The 19984-nt window shown below is 41.6% G+C and overlaps 1 protein-coding gene across 1 annotated transcript in view; it reads right to left on the bottom strand.

The window, feature by feature from the left end:
• Positions 1-10318: 10318 nt before the first annotated feature.
• The window catches only part of fam117bb (family with sequence similarity 117 member Bb), a 33631-nt gene continuing 23965 nt past the window's right edge, over positions 10319-19984 (bottom strand). The window contains exons 4-8 of the mRNA XM_046845108.1: positions 19694-19807; positions 13081-13224; positions 12332-12563; positions 10844-10967; positions 10319-10662 (exon numbers count right to left, since the gene is read on the bottom strand). Coding sequence (XP_046701064.1) covers positions 10482-10662; positions 10844-10967; positions 12332-12563; positions 13081-13224; positions 19694-19807 — 795 coding nt within the window. The 3' untranslated portion in view covers positions 10319-10481. The remainder of the gene's footprint in view (positions 10663-10843; positions 10968-12331; positions 12564-13080; positions 13225-19693; positions 19808-19984) is intronic.

Here is a 19984-nt window from a genome sequence, read left to right as displayed (position 1 = left end):
CTCAAAATACTCCCTTCATCTTCTCAACACACTCTCCTCACTAGTCAACACATTTCCATCTCTTTCCTATATTGCTTAAACCTGCACATCCTTTCCAGCTTGGTCCCTCTGCCTGGCCAATCAGTACAAATCATTTTCTCCTTCCTTAGTGTCCATCCTCTCATATAGTGCCTTGGCTTTTGCCACATCTCTCTTCACCTGCTGCTTCATCTCCTTGTACTCCTGCCTACTTTTCTCATCTCTCAGCTGATCCCAATTATGTTTCGACAACCTCTTTCTCCTTATGCCCCCCTGCACTTCCTCATTCCACCACCAGGTTTCTTTGTTTTTCTTTCTCTTTCCAAATGTCACACAAAGTACCTTTCTAGCTGTCTCACTTCTGAAGTAGCCCAATCATCCTGCACCTCTTCACCACCACCCTGTCTGACCTCTTCTCTGAATCTCACATTACAGACTTCCCCCTTCAGTTTCTACCATCTCATTCTTCTTTCAGTCCTCACTCTCCTCCTCCTCTTCTTCACCTCAAAACCATTCTACAGACCATCATCCGATGCTGTCTAGCTACACTGTCCCCTGCCAACACCTTACAGTCTCCAATCTACTTCAGGTTGCATCTCCTACATAGAACATAGTCCACCTGTGTGCACCTTCCCCCACTCTTATACATCACCCAATGCTCCTCTTTCTTCTTAAAATAAGTGTTCACCACTGTCATTTCCATTAGCAAAATCTACCACCATCTGTCCTTCCACATTCCTCTCATTAAGGCCATACCTACCCATAACCTCCTCATCACCTCTGTTCCCTTCACCTACATGCCCATTAAAGTCTGCTGCAATCACCAATCGTTCATTCCTAGGTTTTACTTTTACTTTTACTACTTCCTCTTACTCACGCCAGAATTTTTCCTTCTCCTCCATCTCACAGCCCACTTGTGGAGTTGTAGGCACTGATGACATTTTTATTTTTGTGCTCATTTTTATTTTTTATTTTTACCAAAGCTATCCTTGATGCACCAGCAAAAAAGCAAAGAAGTAAACTTTAGACACAACTGATGTCTGTTAGATGATCAATTACGTTCAAAATTCGAGGAATTGTGTGCATTTATGACCACACCACTTCTTATGACCTCACTGCTTCTATAAACTTAAACCTATAACAAATAACCACAAAACCTAACAATGCTGTACAACACACTACATAAAGTCTTATATCCAATCTAAGATATACTGTTATGCCTCTACACACTGCACTTTTGGCACTTAACAGCCTAATAGGAGAAGCTGGTCTGAATCTGGTCTGACTCCAAACTATGGGCTTTGTAGTAAGGGAATCTTGGACATATTAAACTAATATTTTAACAGAATGTTGCATTTTGGAACGCCTTAAACAAACTACTAAGTTTGGCAGACACAATGCTTTATATTTGGAGATAGATGAATGTTTTCTGTGATTCTGTTTAATAATTGTATTAAAAGTATCTTGATTATATTGTTTTTTTAAAGAGTCCTCAGAAAACCACAAATCTAGCTCGCAGCACTGCAGTGCTATTCTGCATTCCACGTTAGGTAAAAATACAGCTTGATACAAGGTCTGAGTTAAATCACAGTTGATCCTTTAGCTCATTTTGAGAAGTCTGACAAATAAGTGATTGGAATTTGCACTTCACAGTGATTGGTTATGATTTCTAATTCTTCTGTCTGCCTCTGGGCAGGAAACCTGTCTCAGCATTCCGCTAATAGAAAACAGGAAAAGACTGGTGAAGGCACTGGGCCTGAAGAAGTAGGATTGGTGTCGAGGACTGTGTTTGACCAGCTGATCCTTTGTCAGGTCTAAACTAACAGCCAAGCATCTGAGCTTAGCCTGTAACAATGAGGTTTTGCACGCTCTGGGTGAAGGGAAAAAGTGAGGAATCTGGGCCTGTAATCCCAGGCTGGGAGTGAAGCCTGTCCCCCAAAGGTCCATGGGCACGGAGATCAGAGAACGAAAAGCTCAAAGGGGAGCTCTGGGACGTGGAGACGAGTAGTCTAACATGTCCCTCTTCTCTCTCTCTCTCTCTCTCTCTCTCTCTCTCTCTCGGTCGAGTTAAACATGCTCCTGAGGCTCCAGTGACCACTGTTCCTGCCCTTCTCCCCTCCGTGGATCTTTACACTTCTGTGCAGCTTGGGACGGTCTCTCATCAACACCTTGGGTGGTTCCATGTAATTCCGGAGTAGAACGGGTGCTTTAAGGATGGATTGGACTGTAGTTAATGTCAACAGTCTGCTACACTGACTCAGGAATACAGTTCGCTTCTGATCATCATCACTGTACCCCGCAACATTGTATATCTGCTTCAAATGGACATTTGGTGCAACCCAGATGAGGATGGGTTCCCTCTTGAGTCTGGTTCCTCTCAAGGTTTCTTCCTTATGCCATCTCGGGGAGTTTTTCCTTGCCACAGTTGCTCATCAGGGACAAACATACTTACAAAGAACATATTTACGTTTAATCACCACATTATCTGTGTAAAGCTGCTTTGAGACAATGTTCATTGTTAAAAGCGCTGTACAAATAAAAATGAATTGAATTGAATTGAATGTCTCACATCCTCAGACAATGCAATTTGAGGGGAAAAAGATCTGGGTCTATTTTCAACCTAAAAGCTGGAGTGAGAGATGTACAAGAGGATTGTGGGTGTGTGTGTGTGTGCATGCATGTGTAAAGCCATTAGTGCAAATGCTCTGCAAGTATGTGAACTATATAGCTCCTATGGATTCTCACAAAAGCAGATTGTTGTTGGAACATATCAAAAATGAGAGGGATCCTGGTCTATTCATTTAAACCCCTTGCTGTGCTAATCACATGCCACTTCCAATTATATGAGCTGTTTTTAAATAGCCTGCCTGGCCTCCTTCCTGAACGTTTCTTATAGGCACACCAGACTGGCCGAGCCTGCGACCTGTGCATCAATGGATTCCACTTAAATCTATCCCATCCCCCAACTCACTCATCATTGTGTTTCTGTATGAGCATTATGTACAATGTTATAAATAGTGTTAGACTCAGTGTGATTTGGATTGTACTAGCTGAAGTGAAAATGTAATAATTGATCTGCAAGATGCAGAAATTGTCCCTGTTAGAGACTTAGATAATGGTCTCTCATAAAATAAAGACTATCTGTGAATTGTAGCATAAAACTACAGAGTCACATGGGGAGAAAGTCCATGTTTGGACAAGGTCTCTTCTCTGTCCTCCGTGTGAACAGTTTTTCTCCACGTATACAAAAAAATGTATATGGGCTGACTGCTAGACATTGGCAGAAAAGCATGCAAGCTTTAAAATTTCAAACACATTTCACCCAAATGCATGTAACACATTCAGTCTGTGGTGAGAGCCACATTAGATATTACACACCCTCCATTATATACCAAAAGTCTCTGTACATAGGGAATAATGCATGCCAAAACTACACCAGCTGTGCCCTCAGTAGTGGATGTTCCTGGACTTTCACATTTCTCAGCTGGTACTCAACATATTCTTCTTATTCTTTTCTTTTAGTTGCTCTTATTAGGGGTCGCCACAGCGGATCATCAGTCTCCATACCCCCCCTGTCCTCTACATTTGCCTCTTTCAAACCAACTACCTGCATGTCTTCTCTCACCACGTCCATAAACCTCCTCCTCGGCCTTTCTCTTTACCTCCTTCCTGGTGGCTCCATCCTCAGCATTCTCCTACCGATCAACCCCATGTCCCTCCTCTGCACATGTCCAAACCAGCTCATTCTTGCCTCCCTCACCTTGTCTTGATGCTGTCTAGCTACCTATGCTGTCTATCTGATGCTGTCTAGCTACACTGTCCCCTGCCAACACCTTACAGTCTCCAATCTCCTTCTGGTTGCATCTCCTACATAGAACATAGTCCACCTGTGTGCACCTTCCTCCACTCTTATAGGTCACCCTATGATCCACCTTCTTCTTAAAATAAGTGTTCACTGCCATTTCCATCCTTTTAGCAAAATCTACCACAATCTGCCCTTCCACATTCCTCTCCTTAAAGCCATACCTTCCCATCACCTCCTCATCACCTCTGTTCACTTCACCTACATGCCCATTTAAATCTGCCCCAATCACCAATCTTTTATTCCTAGGTACACCTTCTACCACTTCATCCTTGGTAACTTACTCCAGAATGTTTCCTTCTCCTCCATCTCACAACCCACTTGTGGATCATTAAAAATCTTTCAGCTTCATGTTCATCACCCTATCAGAAATTCTCTTCACCTCCACTACACTCTTACTGTATTCTTCCTTTAGGATCATCCCTACACCATTTCTCTATCCATCCGCTCCATATATATATATATATATATATATATATATATATATATATATATATATATATATATATATATATATATATATATAAACACGTACAGTCTGGCAAAGAAATATTTGGACATTAACACAATCTTCATGATTTGGGCTATGCATGCCACCACATCGGATTTTAAATGAAACAACTGAGATTTCAATGGCACACTTTCAGGTTTAATTAGAGGGGTTGAACAAAAATATCCTACAAAACATTTAGGAATTGCAACCATTTTAACACAACAAATTTGGACAAATAAACATTACTGTAAATTCAATGTCGATTTATAAAACTTTGTTGAGAATCTGTTGGAGGCTTGAACCTATGGACATCACCAAACACTGGATTTCCTTCTTTGTGATGCTTTCCAGGCCATTCTACAGCTGTCTTTATTTGTTGCTTGTTTTTGTCTTAAGCAAGTAAAATGCATGCTCGATTGGGTTAAGATCTGGTGATTGACTTGGCCATTGCAGAATATTCTACTTCTTTGCCTTAAAAAACTCCTGGGTTGCTTTAGCAGTATGTTTTAGGTAATTGTCCATCTGTACTGTGAAGCGCCATCCAATCAACTTTTTATTCAATATTTGGCTAAATTTGAGCAGAAAGTATATCTCTATAGACTTTAGAATTCATCCAGCTGCTTCTGTCACATCATCAACAAACACTATTGACTATTATATGGCCATTGAAAGCGATGCATGCCCATGTCATCACATTGCCTCCACCATGTTTTACAGAGGATGTGGTGTTCTTTGAATCATGAGCTGTTCCAAGCCTTTTCCATACTTTCTTTTCCCCCATAATTCTGGTACAGGTTGATCTTAGTTTTATCTGTCCAAAGAATGCTGTTTTAGTACTGGGCCAGCTTCTTTAGATGTTTTTTTGGCACAGTCTAATCTGGCCTTTCTATTTTTGAGGCTGATTAATGGTTTGCACCTTGTGGTGAACCCTCTATATTTGCTCCCACGAAGTCTACTCTTTATGGTAGACTTAGATACTGATACACCTACTTCCTGCAGTGTTCTTCACTTTGGTGAATGTTGTGAAGGGGTATTTCTTCACCATGGAAAGGGTTCTGCGATCATCCACCACTTTCTGTCTAATTTGGACGTCCAGGCCTTTTTAAGTTCCCGAGCTCACTAATGTGCTCTTTTTTCTTAGAATGTTCCAAACTGTTGATTTAGCCACTCTAAACATTTCTGCTATCTCTGGGATAGATTTCATCTGTTTTATCATCCTAACAATAGTCTGTTTCACTTCCACTGAGAGTTCTTTTGACCGCATGTTGGGATTCACAGCAACAGCTTCCAAACAGAAAAGCCACACCTGGAATCCATTCCAGACGTTTTATCTGCTCAATTGATAATGGATTAATGAGGGAACAGCCCAAATAATCAGACATTGTAACATATATGTCGTTGTCATTATAACATTATGACTGGTGAAGTGAATGACACTGGTGATCTCTTCATCATGGCAACTGTTATTGGGTGGGATGTGTGCATCATGGTGGATTTTGGTGCTTGGTTTGAGACTTGGCACATCAGTAAAACAAATGTTTAGTGATTAAAAATTATTTTTAGGTTAAGTTTTTTTTTATGTCTGAGTAAAGAAATAAATGTGTTGGAGGTTTTTAATTTTGCCTCTTTTATATATATTTATATTTTTTAAATAAAAAAGGTAAAACAGAAATCCACGCTGCATTAATTGCACGTTTATAAAATTTAGTTATTGCCGCATCCAACAAAAGTGAGTACACCCCTTACATTTCAGCCAACATTTTCGTATATCGTCTCAAGAAACAATACTATAGAAGTAAAACTTGGATTTCTTTTTTTTTAAAGTAGTCAATATGCAACTTGTATCAAAGTACAGATTTACTGTCCTTAAGTGATAAAAGCTGTACGTTGTGTAACGTTTTTGAAGACAAACTGTCCAAGAGCATAAATTATGGAACCGTGTCCTGTGGTTTGATGAGTCTAAGATAAACTTGTTTGGCTCAGATTGGGTCCAACATGTGTGGTGATGCCCTGGTGAGAAGCACCAAGACAATTGTGCCTTGCCTACAGTTAAGCATGGTGGTGGTAGCATCATGGTCTGGGGCTGCATGAGTGCTGCTGGTACTGTGGGTACAACATTTACTGTGACATTCTGAAGTAGAACATGACGCACTACCTTCAAAAACTCGGCCAAACGGCAGATTTTGAACATGAAAACGACCCCAAACACACACCTGAACAACCTGTGCAGCTCTGGTGAATTTCATGCCCAGGAGGATTAAGACGAGTGCGAGATAATGGTGCACATACAAAATATTAACTCACATTTGTTGCCAGTTATTTTGACAATAATGGCTGTATGTTGTTATTGCCAGAGGACAATAAATCTGTACTGCTATACAAGCTACACATTGACTACTCTAAAATCTAAAGATTCATTTCTATAATATTTTCCCTTGAAAAGATATTCTAAAATGGTTGCTGAAATGTGAGCTGGTTAATTTTGGTAAAAATAGTTGCATATATACACACACACACACACACACACACACACACACACACACACACACACACACAGCAATATACACAGAGAGATGCAGTGCATTTAATGTTTTGTACAGTCAAAAAATGATGACAAATCCAGCACAGATGTGATGGAGAAAGTAAACAATGACTTGGAAAATTTGGCAGCTCAAGGACTAAATCACTGCTGCATCAATCTCTACAGATGAAGCAAAGGTGAATTCCTACTGGCACCTCGATTGGCTGGTAGTTAAATGAAATTGTGCAAAATAGACCATGTTGATAAAACTTTTATTTTTTATAAAGCCAACTCAGACTTTCATCTTGTACACTTCTGAGTTATAAACATTCATGTGCCAACATTTATAAGCACACTCTTGTACGTAGCTCTGGACAAGGGCGTCTGCTAAATGGCGCAAATGGAAATGTGTCAGGATTTTTCCTTGTCCTACGAGACCTGCTCTGTTGTTCCACTAGGTGGCGGGTATGAGTTCTTTTGGAAACATGCTGGAAGGCTTATGTTTGTCTTTATAAAGCTGCGTGCCAAAAGAAACAGGCTTACATGACTTGAGATTTCTACACATTTCAGGGTCACAGCTACATCTCTAATGATCCTGTTCAACATTCTTGGAATGTTTTTGGACTTTTTCAGATGAGCACATTTGACATGTAATCATGTTTCATATCATTTAATAAAGCCAAGATTATTTTCTGGTCATTGAAAAACACATTAATCTCCACCCAGCTGGACATCAACCAGTAACAAGAAAAAAAAGAAAAAAAGAAAAAACACCACCACCTCTTATTTTGTATTTGGAGCAGCTGCAACTTTATTATTTTCTTTTTCCGTTTTTGAATTACATACAGCCAGAGGAACATTATGGAGTACATGAACTGTATGGGAATAAAATGAAAGAAGAAAAAAAAAAAAAAAAAGAACAGAACAGACATCTCACACACAGTAAGAGATCAGAGGCCTACAACAGCAGTGTTTAAGCCGTGTCTGAGCAGACCTAAATGTGCAACCTGAAAAGAACTCTCTAAAACACGAGTCTAATCTGATCATCTTGTCTACTTTCCTCAAAACGTTGTACGAGCGTGTAAATGTGACTCGGTCATGTAGGACACTTTCATTCTCCACATTCTTTCAAGCTAACAAAATCCACTAATTCAGAAGAGAAAAGGAAGGCCACCATTCTTATAAAAATGCATTAAAATTGTCTCTACACTGAGCATACTCTCTACTTAAATATAGGCACGTATACTAAGCAGATAAATCATCAAATTTTCCAAAAACAGAGAACTGTTAATATTTTGTTGTTGTTGGGAAGAGCTTAATGTTCGTACATTCCTGAGTACAGACCTACAGTGATAACCATCAGCTGATTTCAGATGATTAAGACCTTGAAATTGTTAGAAATGGTGTTCAAAGCTATAAGCCACAAGGAACCTAATTGATCTGCAACACTGGCAAAAAGTGCGACTTTTTTTTTCTTTTTCAAGTTCATTATTTTATTTAAAGCACAAAATAATACCTTAACAGTTGCAAACAAAACAGAAACAAACAAAAAAACGGACCCCAATACTACAGAAATGTGTTGGGCTCCACCCAAAATCTTAAGCCCAAACCCAACAAACAAGGGAATGAGCGAAGGTCGGAAACCAAGCCACTAGTGCGACGTACTGAAGCAGGCACTCCACGGCTTTGGTCTTCGTTAGAACATTACACAGGTTTGAGCCTGATGATTTTTTTTCGTTCTTTTCTAGTTTACTGATACTGCGGAATAGTAAACGGTCTTGGAATTGTTCTTCACTCTTCCTCCTGACTTCAACAGCAGCCATTTTCTTTGGACAGGATTACAGAGTGATCCTAACAGCCCGTTCTTATTGCCTTTCAGCCATGAGTTGCTTATTACAACATAAACCACAATACAAAATAAAATGCCTACAGCATATATGAGAACATGAATGAGACACTTGGCAAGCAGTGTTAATTATTACAGTCAGCTCTGTGACACTGAGGAAAAGAGACTTGACCAAAAAGCAGGGAGTGACAGGAAATTATTATAATTTTACAAGTTTTTGGAATTGGTTTTGTTTTTCCATCATCTCTGAGAGACCTGAAAACTCAAAGCTGGTAGATCACATGCAGAAGTGTGAACTGTGCACTGAAGGTACTGTTACCTTCTTAAACGTGATGACATTATAGTGCATTTTTATTTTTATGTTAACATGATCTGCACAAAGCATCCTGGATATAAATGCAGATTTTCTGATCACACACAAAGCATTTTGGACTATATTATTAAAACTCATTGTAAATTGACATCGAAAATCCTATACAGTTTAATCGCAGTCTGATCATAACTGCTAACGAAATACAGTTGAAATCAAAGTCCTGTGACATTAAATTATCCTTGTGATGCAATTTCATATTCCAGATTTGCTCTCTCAGTGTCACAGCGCCTTCGGTTCAACAGTTTCGGCCTTATCAGTGGGCGAGTGAGAGAAGAGAGAACACACTCACTCGCATATGCACGCACACTTAATTCATCATGCCTTCATCACTGCATCTCTCTCTTCTTTTCTCTAGTGCTTTCTCTCTCTCACACACTCTTTGTTCCCTGATGTGTTTGAAGTTCAGCGTTTGGACCCAAATTCATTTGAAATGCGCTCTACGGCCACACGAACAAAAGCATGCCGTTTTGTTGAGCTCTTGTGCTGCTGTCACCTGCCAGTCTTCAACGCCGACTCGGAGAGCGTCGCACGTGAAGCGCAGAACTCACTCGCTCTTTTCTTTTCTTTTCTGCACTTTCTGTGCCTCTCACAAACCATGAAGGGGAAGACGGGAGGGGTGTAAAAGGCCAGCAGGGTTCAGCCTGTCTGATATTAGTCTCTCCTGCTATCCGCCTCATGGTCCAAACACACAGAAGGGCACAGGCCAAAAAAAAAAAAAACACTCACTAAGACAGAGGCCTTCATAAACCCAGCTTTTACACACCAGGTCTCATGGTCTTGTCCGATCATCCAAAAATAATTCAGATATCATTTGTATTAAATGATGCACTGTTCGAAATCTATGAAATATCCAGTTCTCTAAAAGAGATACACTGCAAGCTATTAGAAAACGTTACATTTTCTCAGTCTCACGAGCTCTCGCACTCAGAGTGAAGGAAGAATGATGAACGTGAGCAGATGCTCTCTTTGTGTGCGTGTGCGTGTGTGTGTGTCCGTCCGTTGAGAGATACAAAATATCCACACATCTCCATTCACTCATTTCTATCAAAGGTAGATGAACAATAAAAAATATATCTATGCTTATCACAAACCCTCACAAAAGAATGTCCTCCTGGTCCTTAAGTAGTACAAGTACTGACCTAAAAAGCTGCATAGCAAATGTCTTTATCTTATCAAATATAAGCAGTGTTACCAAAATAGAGACCTACGTTTTCTTTTCTTTTATTGTTTGACTTCATTTTAGTTTGATTTCTAATGTGTGCTTAGTTTGCCAGGAAACTTGATTGGTTGATTGATTGCATATCAAGCTCACTGTGTCTCATACATGAGGCAGGATGAAGGGTAGAAAGAGGAGAGAGAGGAGGAAGGTTACTGGGACACGGTGCTCGTGCCGCGGGACACTCTCTGTTCGGCCTCAGTGGGGACGCTCATCAGACTATGTGGTTTGAGAATGCTGACCAGACAAAACGCTGAGCCGCTGTTAGGGATGAAGTTGACCTTGTTTCTGTCTGGGCACAAGAACTGCGGGATCTCACGCGGAGGTTTGGCCCTGAGAGGCACACAAAGAGAGAACAGAGAGAAGACAGTGAGAATCAGTCAAAAACACTGAGTCAGCACCGAGGGCTCTATCAAGGCTCTACAGAGTCGTTACTTCAAGGACCGACAGATGCGGAGCGAACCAAAAACAAACGTGGGAAAGAGATGATCGTGAGGGTATCAGGAGTACTGACTGTGTTTCCTCGGTGAAGACCTTGACACGCTCGCAGCCCTCCGGAGGCTCACGTTTGAACATGTAGCTGTTGTTGGGCTTGGGAGAAGACGCGTACTTGAGCAGAGGAGATCCAGGTGTCAAATCTGTTAACAGAACACACATTAATCTTAGTTAAAACATGGATAACTGCTTCAAAACTTTATAAGAAGAAAACATGTTTTGCACTTCTATCGTCATAAATACAGTGCATTGCAAATGTATTTATACCCGGAATATTTCCACATTTTGTCACGTTACAACCACAAACTTGAACGTATTTTATAGGGATTTTATGTAATAGACCAACACAAAGGAAAATGATACAGGGTGTTAAAGATTTTTTTTTACAAATAAAAATCTGAAAAGTGTGGCATGCATATGTATTCAGCCCCCTTTACTCTGATACCCCTAAATAAAATCCAGTGCAATCAACTGCCTTCAGAAGTCACTTAATTAGTAATTAAAGTCTACATGTGTGTACTTAAATCCTGGTATAATTACAGCTTTTCTGTAAAAGGCCTCTGAGGTTTGTTAGAGAACATTAGTGAGCAAACTGCATCATGAAGACTAAAGAACACACCAGACAGGTCAGGGATAAAGTTGTGGAGAAGTTTAAAGCAAAACGCTATGTTTGGCGGAAACCTAACACTGCACATCAGCCTGTCCACACCATCCCCATCGTGAAACATGGTGGTGGCAGCATCATGCTGTGGGGATGCTATTCTTCAGCAGGGACAGGAAAGCTGGTCAGAGATGATGGGAAGATGGATAAAGGTAAATACAGGGCAATCCTGGAAGAAAACCCATTAGAGGCAGCAAAAGACTTGAGGCTGGGGCAGAGGTCCACCTTCCAGTAAAACAACGACCCTAAACATACAGCCAGAGCTACAATGGAATGGATCAGATCAAAGCATGTTCATGTGTTAGAATGGCCCTGTTAAAGTCCAGGATTAAATCTCATTGAGAAACTTTGGCAATACTTGAAAATTGCTATTCACAGACGTTCTCCATCCAATCTGATTCAACTCGAGCTGTTTTGCAAAGAATAATAGGCAAAAACTCTCTAGATGGGAGACATTTAAGTTTGTAGTTATAACGTGACAAATTGTGGAAATACTTTTGCAATCCACTGTATAGCTTCATTTCGCTAAAATGATCACCGCATCTAACAAAAAAACTAAATTGGTTGGTATTGCTGAGCAAAGTGAAGCACTTATAACAGTAATATAGATTTTAAAGCTTTAAAAATATATATATTCTGTGAAGTTTGTGTTTGACAGGGCAACGATATTTATGTCAAGCTCCAGCTTAATAGTTTCAGATCCACAAAAAAAACCCAACCTATTCTAAAGCAGGAACTAGTTGTTCCTGTAATTAAAGAGCTAAAATTAAGCCTGATTTCTTGTGCTGTATTGTAGTGAACCCTGCATATGAGCATCACTATGTGTGATGTGTGTGTGGGGGGTACCTTTATCATGACAATCACTGAGTGGTTCCTCATTGGGAGAGGGGCTGTCACTGCAAGGGTCATTGGGCACACTCAGGAAGGCGGGCGAGACAGACTGGGATCGGCTGCTGCTGTTGCTATGGCTGTTGCCCACAGTGATGCCTGAAGGCGTCTGTGTGTCGATGCTGCGGGAGCTGGCGCTGCGCTGGCACAGTGGAGGAGGTGCACGGTGCCCATCAGGGGCATCCTGAGGCTGCAGAGTGGGGAATGAGATACACAATGACATGTCTCACTCCAGCAGTGGTGCTGCAGTTAAAGATGTCATTTGTTTAAACTTATTAAAATGTTTCAAACAGTTATTTATATCATGTCAAAAATGCCCCAAAGCTGTAAATGAGAATATTGTCATGCAATGGTCCAGGTTGGCTTATTCACTTCAGGTGTTTTGTTAAAATATTTCTGGCCCAGAAATTAGCTCCAACCCCCTCCCTAATGCAAATAAAGGTGCTTAGGCAACTCACAAGCCATAAAGTTTCAACACCTTAAGTGGATTGTGCTTGTTAGAAAGGGGGGAAGGTTGGCAATGCTGCACAATGCTTTATTGCAATTGGACTCTCAGGCACCAGAAAATAAAGTTGAAGTATTTTTTTTTTTTAATTGCAGTGCGCATGTTCTATTGTAGGGGCCTGGTCTGTATCTATACAGCATGAGTACGTCCAACCCATTTATACACACAGTGTCTATGTGACACAACAGTGATTGCCACTCACAATAAACTGTTCGTCTTTGTCTCCTGAGTCTCGGATAATTAGGCGCTCGATCTCCTGGTTGAGACCCTCGACACTGTTGCGGAAGCGTGAGACGGAGGATTTGGAGATGGGGATGGGGATCAGGATGCTCTTTGGAATGGGAGCCTGCAAAACACAAATGCAGAGCAGAGCCATGATGCGTTGTGAAGAGAAAGCAGAAAAACGTGTTTGTGCGAAAACACATTGATATGTCTATGTGTGTGCGAGTACACAAGTGGTGTTTGTGTGTGTGTGTGTGTGTGTGTGTGTGTGTGTGTGTGTGTGTGTGTGTGTGTGTGTGTGTGATGTCCTCTCTGAGGGAGACCAGCAACATGGTAAGCAAATAAAGAATGAAAGGAAAACCTGTACACAAGACGTAGCAGATGCACAATTGTACATTTACAGTCCACAAACCAATCTGCATAATTAACAGATGCTAACAGTGTGTGTGTGTAGGTGACAGCATACGGAACCTGCACAAACACACATACTGCAGGATATCATTGCAGCATGAAGTAGTGTTTTCTCTGCAGAGTTATATAACGATGTCTCCCTAAAAGAATTCTCGTTCTTGTCTCTGATTTGATGAGCCACAGATATTCAGACATATAGAGACAGACCGCACGTTAAACGTGTACATGCTGGGCTTTAATGACTCGGTCTGAATCAGATGGCAAAAATGAAAAGCGTCACCTTTTCCGAGAGCCGACTTCCGGTCATCTTAAGAGCAGGACTCTCTCGTCTTCCTCCAGTTTTCTGTGCTTCCACCCCCTCTGCTCTGTGCAGTGCTCAGCTCATGCTCTGTGATTACCTCGCTCTCTCAGCTCCCTCCCTCCATTGAGTTCCTCTCCTCTCTCCAGTTCTACCATTCCCACATTCCACACCCTCTCTCCATTTCATCCTCCCCCTTCAAGTTCTGCCTGTCCCAGAAATCATCCACCTCTCGCTCTCCTGCTCACTCCCCCTTTGGCTGAGGGGTGAAGGGAACAATGTGGGTGCATTAGGAGGATGTGGCTGAGCTGTGTGGCCCCATCGTGACAGTCTCTTTAAGCATGGAGGATCAGCGTGCACCCTGAACCCTCATTAACATCTCTATACATCCAGGCCCTCTTTAAACTCCCCACACCACATCACACCCAGTGTGGCACAACTTTTCTCCCCTTTGGGACCTCTAGGACCTCAGTGTGACTGTGTATTTACATAAATAAGACATCATGTATTTCAATTTTAACGCTCGCAGAATACATTCGTTTTCATTTCCTGTCCTTTAAATTGCAACAAGGGACCTGTTTAAAACCAACAGGCACACACTGTGCCAAACCCTGACCTCTGAGGTCAGCCGAAAACAATAAGCTGGTTAAGTGATGCTGTCCAGCTCCTGGCAACTTCCTAGCAACAGCTCACTAGGAGACAAATATTTGTTTACGTGTCAAATTTCCAGTGGCGAGTTGTCCTGGGACATGGGCACGGCCGCTGGTCTGAAGCGTCAGGGCCTTTAATAGCGTGCAGGATGAGACAAAGTGCCTGTGGCCTTTAGGGTCGTTCCCACACCATAAGCCATTGATCTGATCAGGATGGTCCGTGGCTGAAAGTCAGAAAGGCCAGCGCTTTGTGATTATTATAGCAAAGGGCACTGGACACCAGGCACTACACTGTAGACAGCGCACCGCAGCTACTGAGCTCTGAGGTGTGCGGCTGAACCGCATGGGGGAGTTGTGTTCTGCTGTTTGTATACTGTGAGAGGTCAGAGGCTGAGGGGTATGAAAACGCTGAGGTTAATGCTCCGTTTTGCTCCTAAATAGCCGTTCTGCCTCGGTGGCTCCTGGTTTCTGGAGTCTCATAGAGGGATATAAATCGGTAGACTGCAGAGACTTAAACTTGAATATAAACACTGCAATTATTTCAGCTTCTGTCCACCACATGAGCAGGGTATATGTAATAACCGCTAGCTAGAACTGTAATAATATGTAAACGACTCCTATAGTTGCACAGACAAAATCTGTATTGTCCTTCCTGGTAAAATCCTGATTTCTACAGTACTTAAAGCATAATTGCCATGCTAAACAAATACTCCAGCAAGTTAGAAATTAACTTCGCCCCCATCTCCAGCGTCTGCAGCGTACGCACGATTACAACACGCATGAATTTTAACACGTTTCCTGTACTTTTGACAAGAAGGAAAACCTGTTTACTCAAAACTCACCGAGAAAGTCATTACTCTAAAAAGCTTCCTAGCATTCTTCAGTCAAGGCTATTTGTAAATTCAGCTCTAAATCTGTATCGTTCATTCTTCCTGAGATGGCGCGTTTTAAGACACTTTCAAAAGGAGGAATTTGTGGTTACGTGTTACCGATGTCGATGTGTGGGTGTGATGGCCCATGGACGCCGCAAAACCTTCCAGAGAGGCAATAAATAACCAGAATTACTTTTACAGTACTGCTCTAATGTTGGACAAAACTCTAACGTTCTCACATCTCCATCTAGCACTTTATTGTCGGTATGTAACCAAGTTTTATGTTCACATTGCTCATTTTTTAAACGATTATTGATAGAGCCTGCCCTTGGGTTGCATTATTAGAGAGATTTCAACTGAACCTTTTTTTTTCCTTCTTTTCTCAGTACAGCAAAATGTTGGAATTCTTGACTGTGGTAATTGGTCATATGCTACACATTATAAAGAGAGATTAACATTGAAAAAGTCTTGTACATGGTTCTAAGCTGATATTGCATAGCAATTAAATGCCCAATGTTAAGAAATAATTGCATAATCTGCATAAATCATCACGAGACTGACGCAAAGTGTAAATGCCCCAAATGGCAAAGTGGGCTTATTCAGGTCATTGTGAGGCTTTTACTGGCAGTAAGCGAGTGGTCTTTCTTCTCAGGGTTTGTTCTGGTTACTACAGCCTGCCTTTAACAGTGGAGGTCAGATAGAAGAATCCCTTTGAACCATCCCTTGGCTCTGATAGCTGCCACAGGCACATTCACGCGCAGCCTCATTTTACTCGTCGTGGCATTATTAAATAAAGCAGGAGATTCACGAGGCCATGGCTGTTTACCAGAGCTGAACTATGGACAACCTTAAGAATTCGAAAGGTACTATCACACACGGCGCACACACACACACTTCCTCTCTCTTCCTCCCGAGACTTGCTACACATTCATAAGCCTGACTACAAAACCACCCATGCATTCCAAGCAACAGTTTAGCATAGTTTAAACTGAATTCGGGTCTGTTCCCTGTGTTGTGGCCTGCTATCTGAATAAAATGCTGAAACAAATCACCAGCCATCAAACGACCCACTCTTCCTCGTGAATGCAGCAATCCAAGAAAAACACATGTGAAACCACAAGCTAACCACAGAAGAGGGGCACTGATAGAGTGGAATTCATTCCTCGCTCTGCAATCGGCTCAAACTTGAGCAGAACGCTGCAGAGCTCTTTATCATCCTCCCCCTTCCCCTTCGTGTGTGCCAAGAGCAGCACTGCTATGGCCTGTGGATTCCTTGTATCAGACACTAGTGGGTGCTGTGGAGTTCGAGTCAGAAACAGGAAATCATTTGCTTTGCTCCAACTATGCTCAGAAATGTTCTTATGTGCATGGAAAGACATTGCATTAGATTTATTTTTTTTTTTTTTACACAACAACTAAGCAACAAAATACACGATTAAGGGTGAATAGGGGGGGAAAAAAAAAAAAAGAAGTTTTGGGTATGTGTTCAAAGCCTGTAGTCTACCATGCAGTTATGTTGGCTTCAAAAGAAATCAAAGCATGTGTTTGGATTTAAAACCCTTGAAATGATCAGCACTTACACACACCTTTGCACAGTACTTCAGCGTCAAGCTCATTTATGCTGATACGCCGATTTAACTAAAAGAGTTCTAATATACACACCTTTAACAAGACAGGGCTTCTGCTCCTCTGTCACCTTTTACAATTAACCCTGCCCCCAGCACCAGCACGCACACACATGCACCCATGTTGCACCCCCCTACACCTCAAACAGGGTCACGCTGTGTGTCCTTTGTGGCTGCACCTCCGCTTCCAAGTATAAAACAACTCATTAAAAAAATATATAAAAAATATATAAAAAAAAAAAAAGGGAAGGGTGACAAAGAGTGGGTAACTCCTCTGATTCTGATTAGGGCAGGTGCAGCTGTTTGGGTCAGAGTTTAATAAACAAACAGAGGTTTGAACAAGCCAGCTGAGCTATGCATTATTATAGTGTGGAACGCTCCATGTCAATCTCTATACTGTGTATACAAAAGAGCTAAATCCAGGTCCAAAATCAGCATTTGAGAAATCCAATTCTTCCCACGTGCATATTCAATCCAATGAATCCTAGAACTGATACCCTGTATAAGATCATGCAGCACGAGAGGGCATTTTGTCCACTTCATTAATTATAGTACGCTGTAAATGTTTTGTTTTTTTGTTTGTTTTCATGAAGAAACATTATTTAGGGCCATCTATTGAAATGAGTTAAGAGCAGTGGGAATTAATTCAGGTGGTATCTGGTGAGTCAAGTTACAAAACAAAACAAAACAAACAAAAAGTCTTCACTTGAATCCAAGAATAATGTTAACAATGTTAAATGAACTCTGTGAACCAGTCCAAGTTTTCTTACTTTTTGAACCTCAGCATGTAAACATTCTGAACTCACTTTCTAATATGGCACTACTACTATGTAAAATAAAAAATAAAAAATTAAAACTTGTCACAATATAGTGTTTTTTTTTTTTTTTGCTACCGCAATCCCATACGAATGCAGCTCGGCCAAAACATACCCGAATACATACTCATTTATAGCTCAGCTAGACACTGAATTAGAGCCCCTGTGTCCCTCTGGTCCAAATAAACTCTGGTCTGGTAGAATTAGCATGGTTATACAGCCAGCTCGCACTCACCTGCTTCCCATTAGGCCTAATGTGAAGCAGAGTAGTTTTAGACAAGGAACCCCCAAGCAAATAAACCTCATTGAAACCATAAAGTCTCCATGAAAAGAAAAAGAAAAAAAAAATCTCCCAGTATAAATATCTGGCAGCGATGGCAAATAAAAAGTACTGGCTGCAGAGAATAATTAATGCATCGAATTTGTATGTTTTGTGACCAAATTACCGCATTGTTCGACACGCTTTTTTTAAAAACTGAAACCTCCATCTTTCCATGTGTTTTCTCACCCAGGCAGCTCCTGTAAAAACTTCCTTGAAAGTTCGAACCAAAAACAACTAGCTAAGCCCTCTCCTAAAACAACGCAGCATTCCTGTCCTCTCTGCACTGCACCCTAATGACACACTCGTGTTCCCGGCAGAACCAATTCGACCCGTGAGCATTCTGAGCTCGGTATTTGTGTTTCTTGGAGATCAGAAAGATCAGCGCTGTACAGTAGGGCCAAGCTCAATACGGTGGAGCGACAGATGGTGCTTTAGTTTGCCACAGGCACTCAGACAAAAAAACTTAGCCACACAACAAGCTTGTCTCCCTCACCCGACACCCACGGAGAGGGACAGCCGGACAGAGGGCGGCCTTTAATTGACCGGCTGGCAGCTATAGTACAGTACAGAGCAGGCGTGCAGGACGTTTGCCACACGCAGGCCTAATTCATGAGCAAACACAAAACACACACACAGAGACAAAAAAAAGAGAGCAAGACCGACCCAAATGTGATCGCCGTAATTTATTCACTAATTCCCTGCGCATGAAGAGAAGCCTTTCACACTCAAGAGCCTTCATGCTTGCACCTGGCCTTGCTGATTAAGCTCCAACACACACACACACACACACACACACACACACACACACTCGCGCAGATCAAACCTCACACTCGGCTGTCCTGCCCTCTCATTCACTCTCTACAACACTTTTTTAGTCTGTGTGTGTGTGTGTGTGTGTGTGTGTGTGTGTGTGTGTGTGTGTGTGCGTGTGTGTGCGTGTGTGGGGTGTCTATTACAACAAGCGATGGAGCAATTAACATGCCGGTTATGCATTCGGGACGTTCATTAAGAATACAGCTTTAATAAACAATCCATTTAGACTGTGTGCGTGTGTGTATGTAGGGAAGTGGGGATCCTAAGCCCAAACCAAGCTTTAGTTTATCACAGTGTGGTCATATCCCATAACGCATCATCCTCATGGCTTTCTGAAACCTATTTGTTCTTATGCGGTACTTTCAAAAACTTTCATAACACTGGAGTGATTTATGGGACTTCATCTAAACCAAGAGAGATTCACAGCTGCTTCACCCTAGTGCTGTGTGAGAACAAGACAAAGTAAGAAACGCAGAATGTGAACAAGAAAATGAGTAAAACGGACAAAAAATAAAAAATAGGAAGGGGAAAATGGAGAACGGGAAGGACAGAGTTGAGAAAACGAGACAAAAATACAATGAGGTTTGCTTGATCACTGTAGCAACTGAAAACACAGCAACAAAGAAACATCCCACCTCGAACAGCTTAGAACTCCTGCAAGATCAGACAAGGGGTGTGTGTGTGTGTGTGTGTGTGTGTGTGTGTGTGTGTGTGTGTGTGTGTGTGTGTGTGAGTGAGTGAGTGAGTGAGTGAGTGAGTGAGTGAGAGAGAGAGAGAGCAAGCTCACCTGCGATTGGTTAATGGCGGCATGGTTGCCATTGAAAGGAGATTTGCGCTCTTTATCGCGATGGTGCCGACTGATGTGCTTACTGCGCTGGAGCTGCTGCCTCAACTTAGCAATCTGAGAGAGAAAGGAACTTTGTTAGCATTCTTGTCACTAACCACTATTTTTAAAAGGCTTCAGCCTTCAGAGGGGGTCCTTCCTGTTTCCCATCTCTCAGACAGCCATGCATGATGGTGAAATCATAGGAAACAGACAAAGTAAGGCCACGTAAACACGGCGCATGTTTGTGCATTG

Source organism: Silurus meridionalis, chromosome 3, assembly GCF_014805685.1.
Source record: "Silurus meridionalis isolate SWU-2019-XX chromosome 3, ASM1480568v1, whole genome shotgun sequence".
In the NCBI taxonomy this organism is placed as follows: Eukaryota; Metazoa; Chordata; class Actinopteri; order Siluriformes; family Siluridae; genus Silurus; species Silurus meridionalis.
The sequence above is the reverse complement of the archived record's forward strand: the minus strand, read 5'-3'. Positions and strand labels throughout refer to the sequence as shown.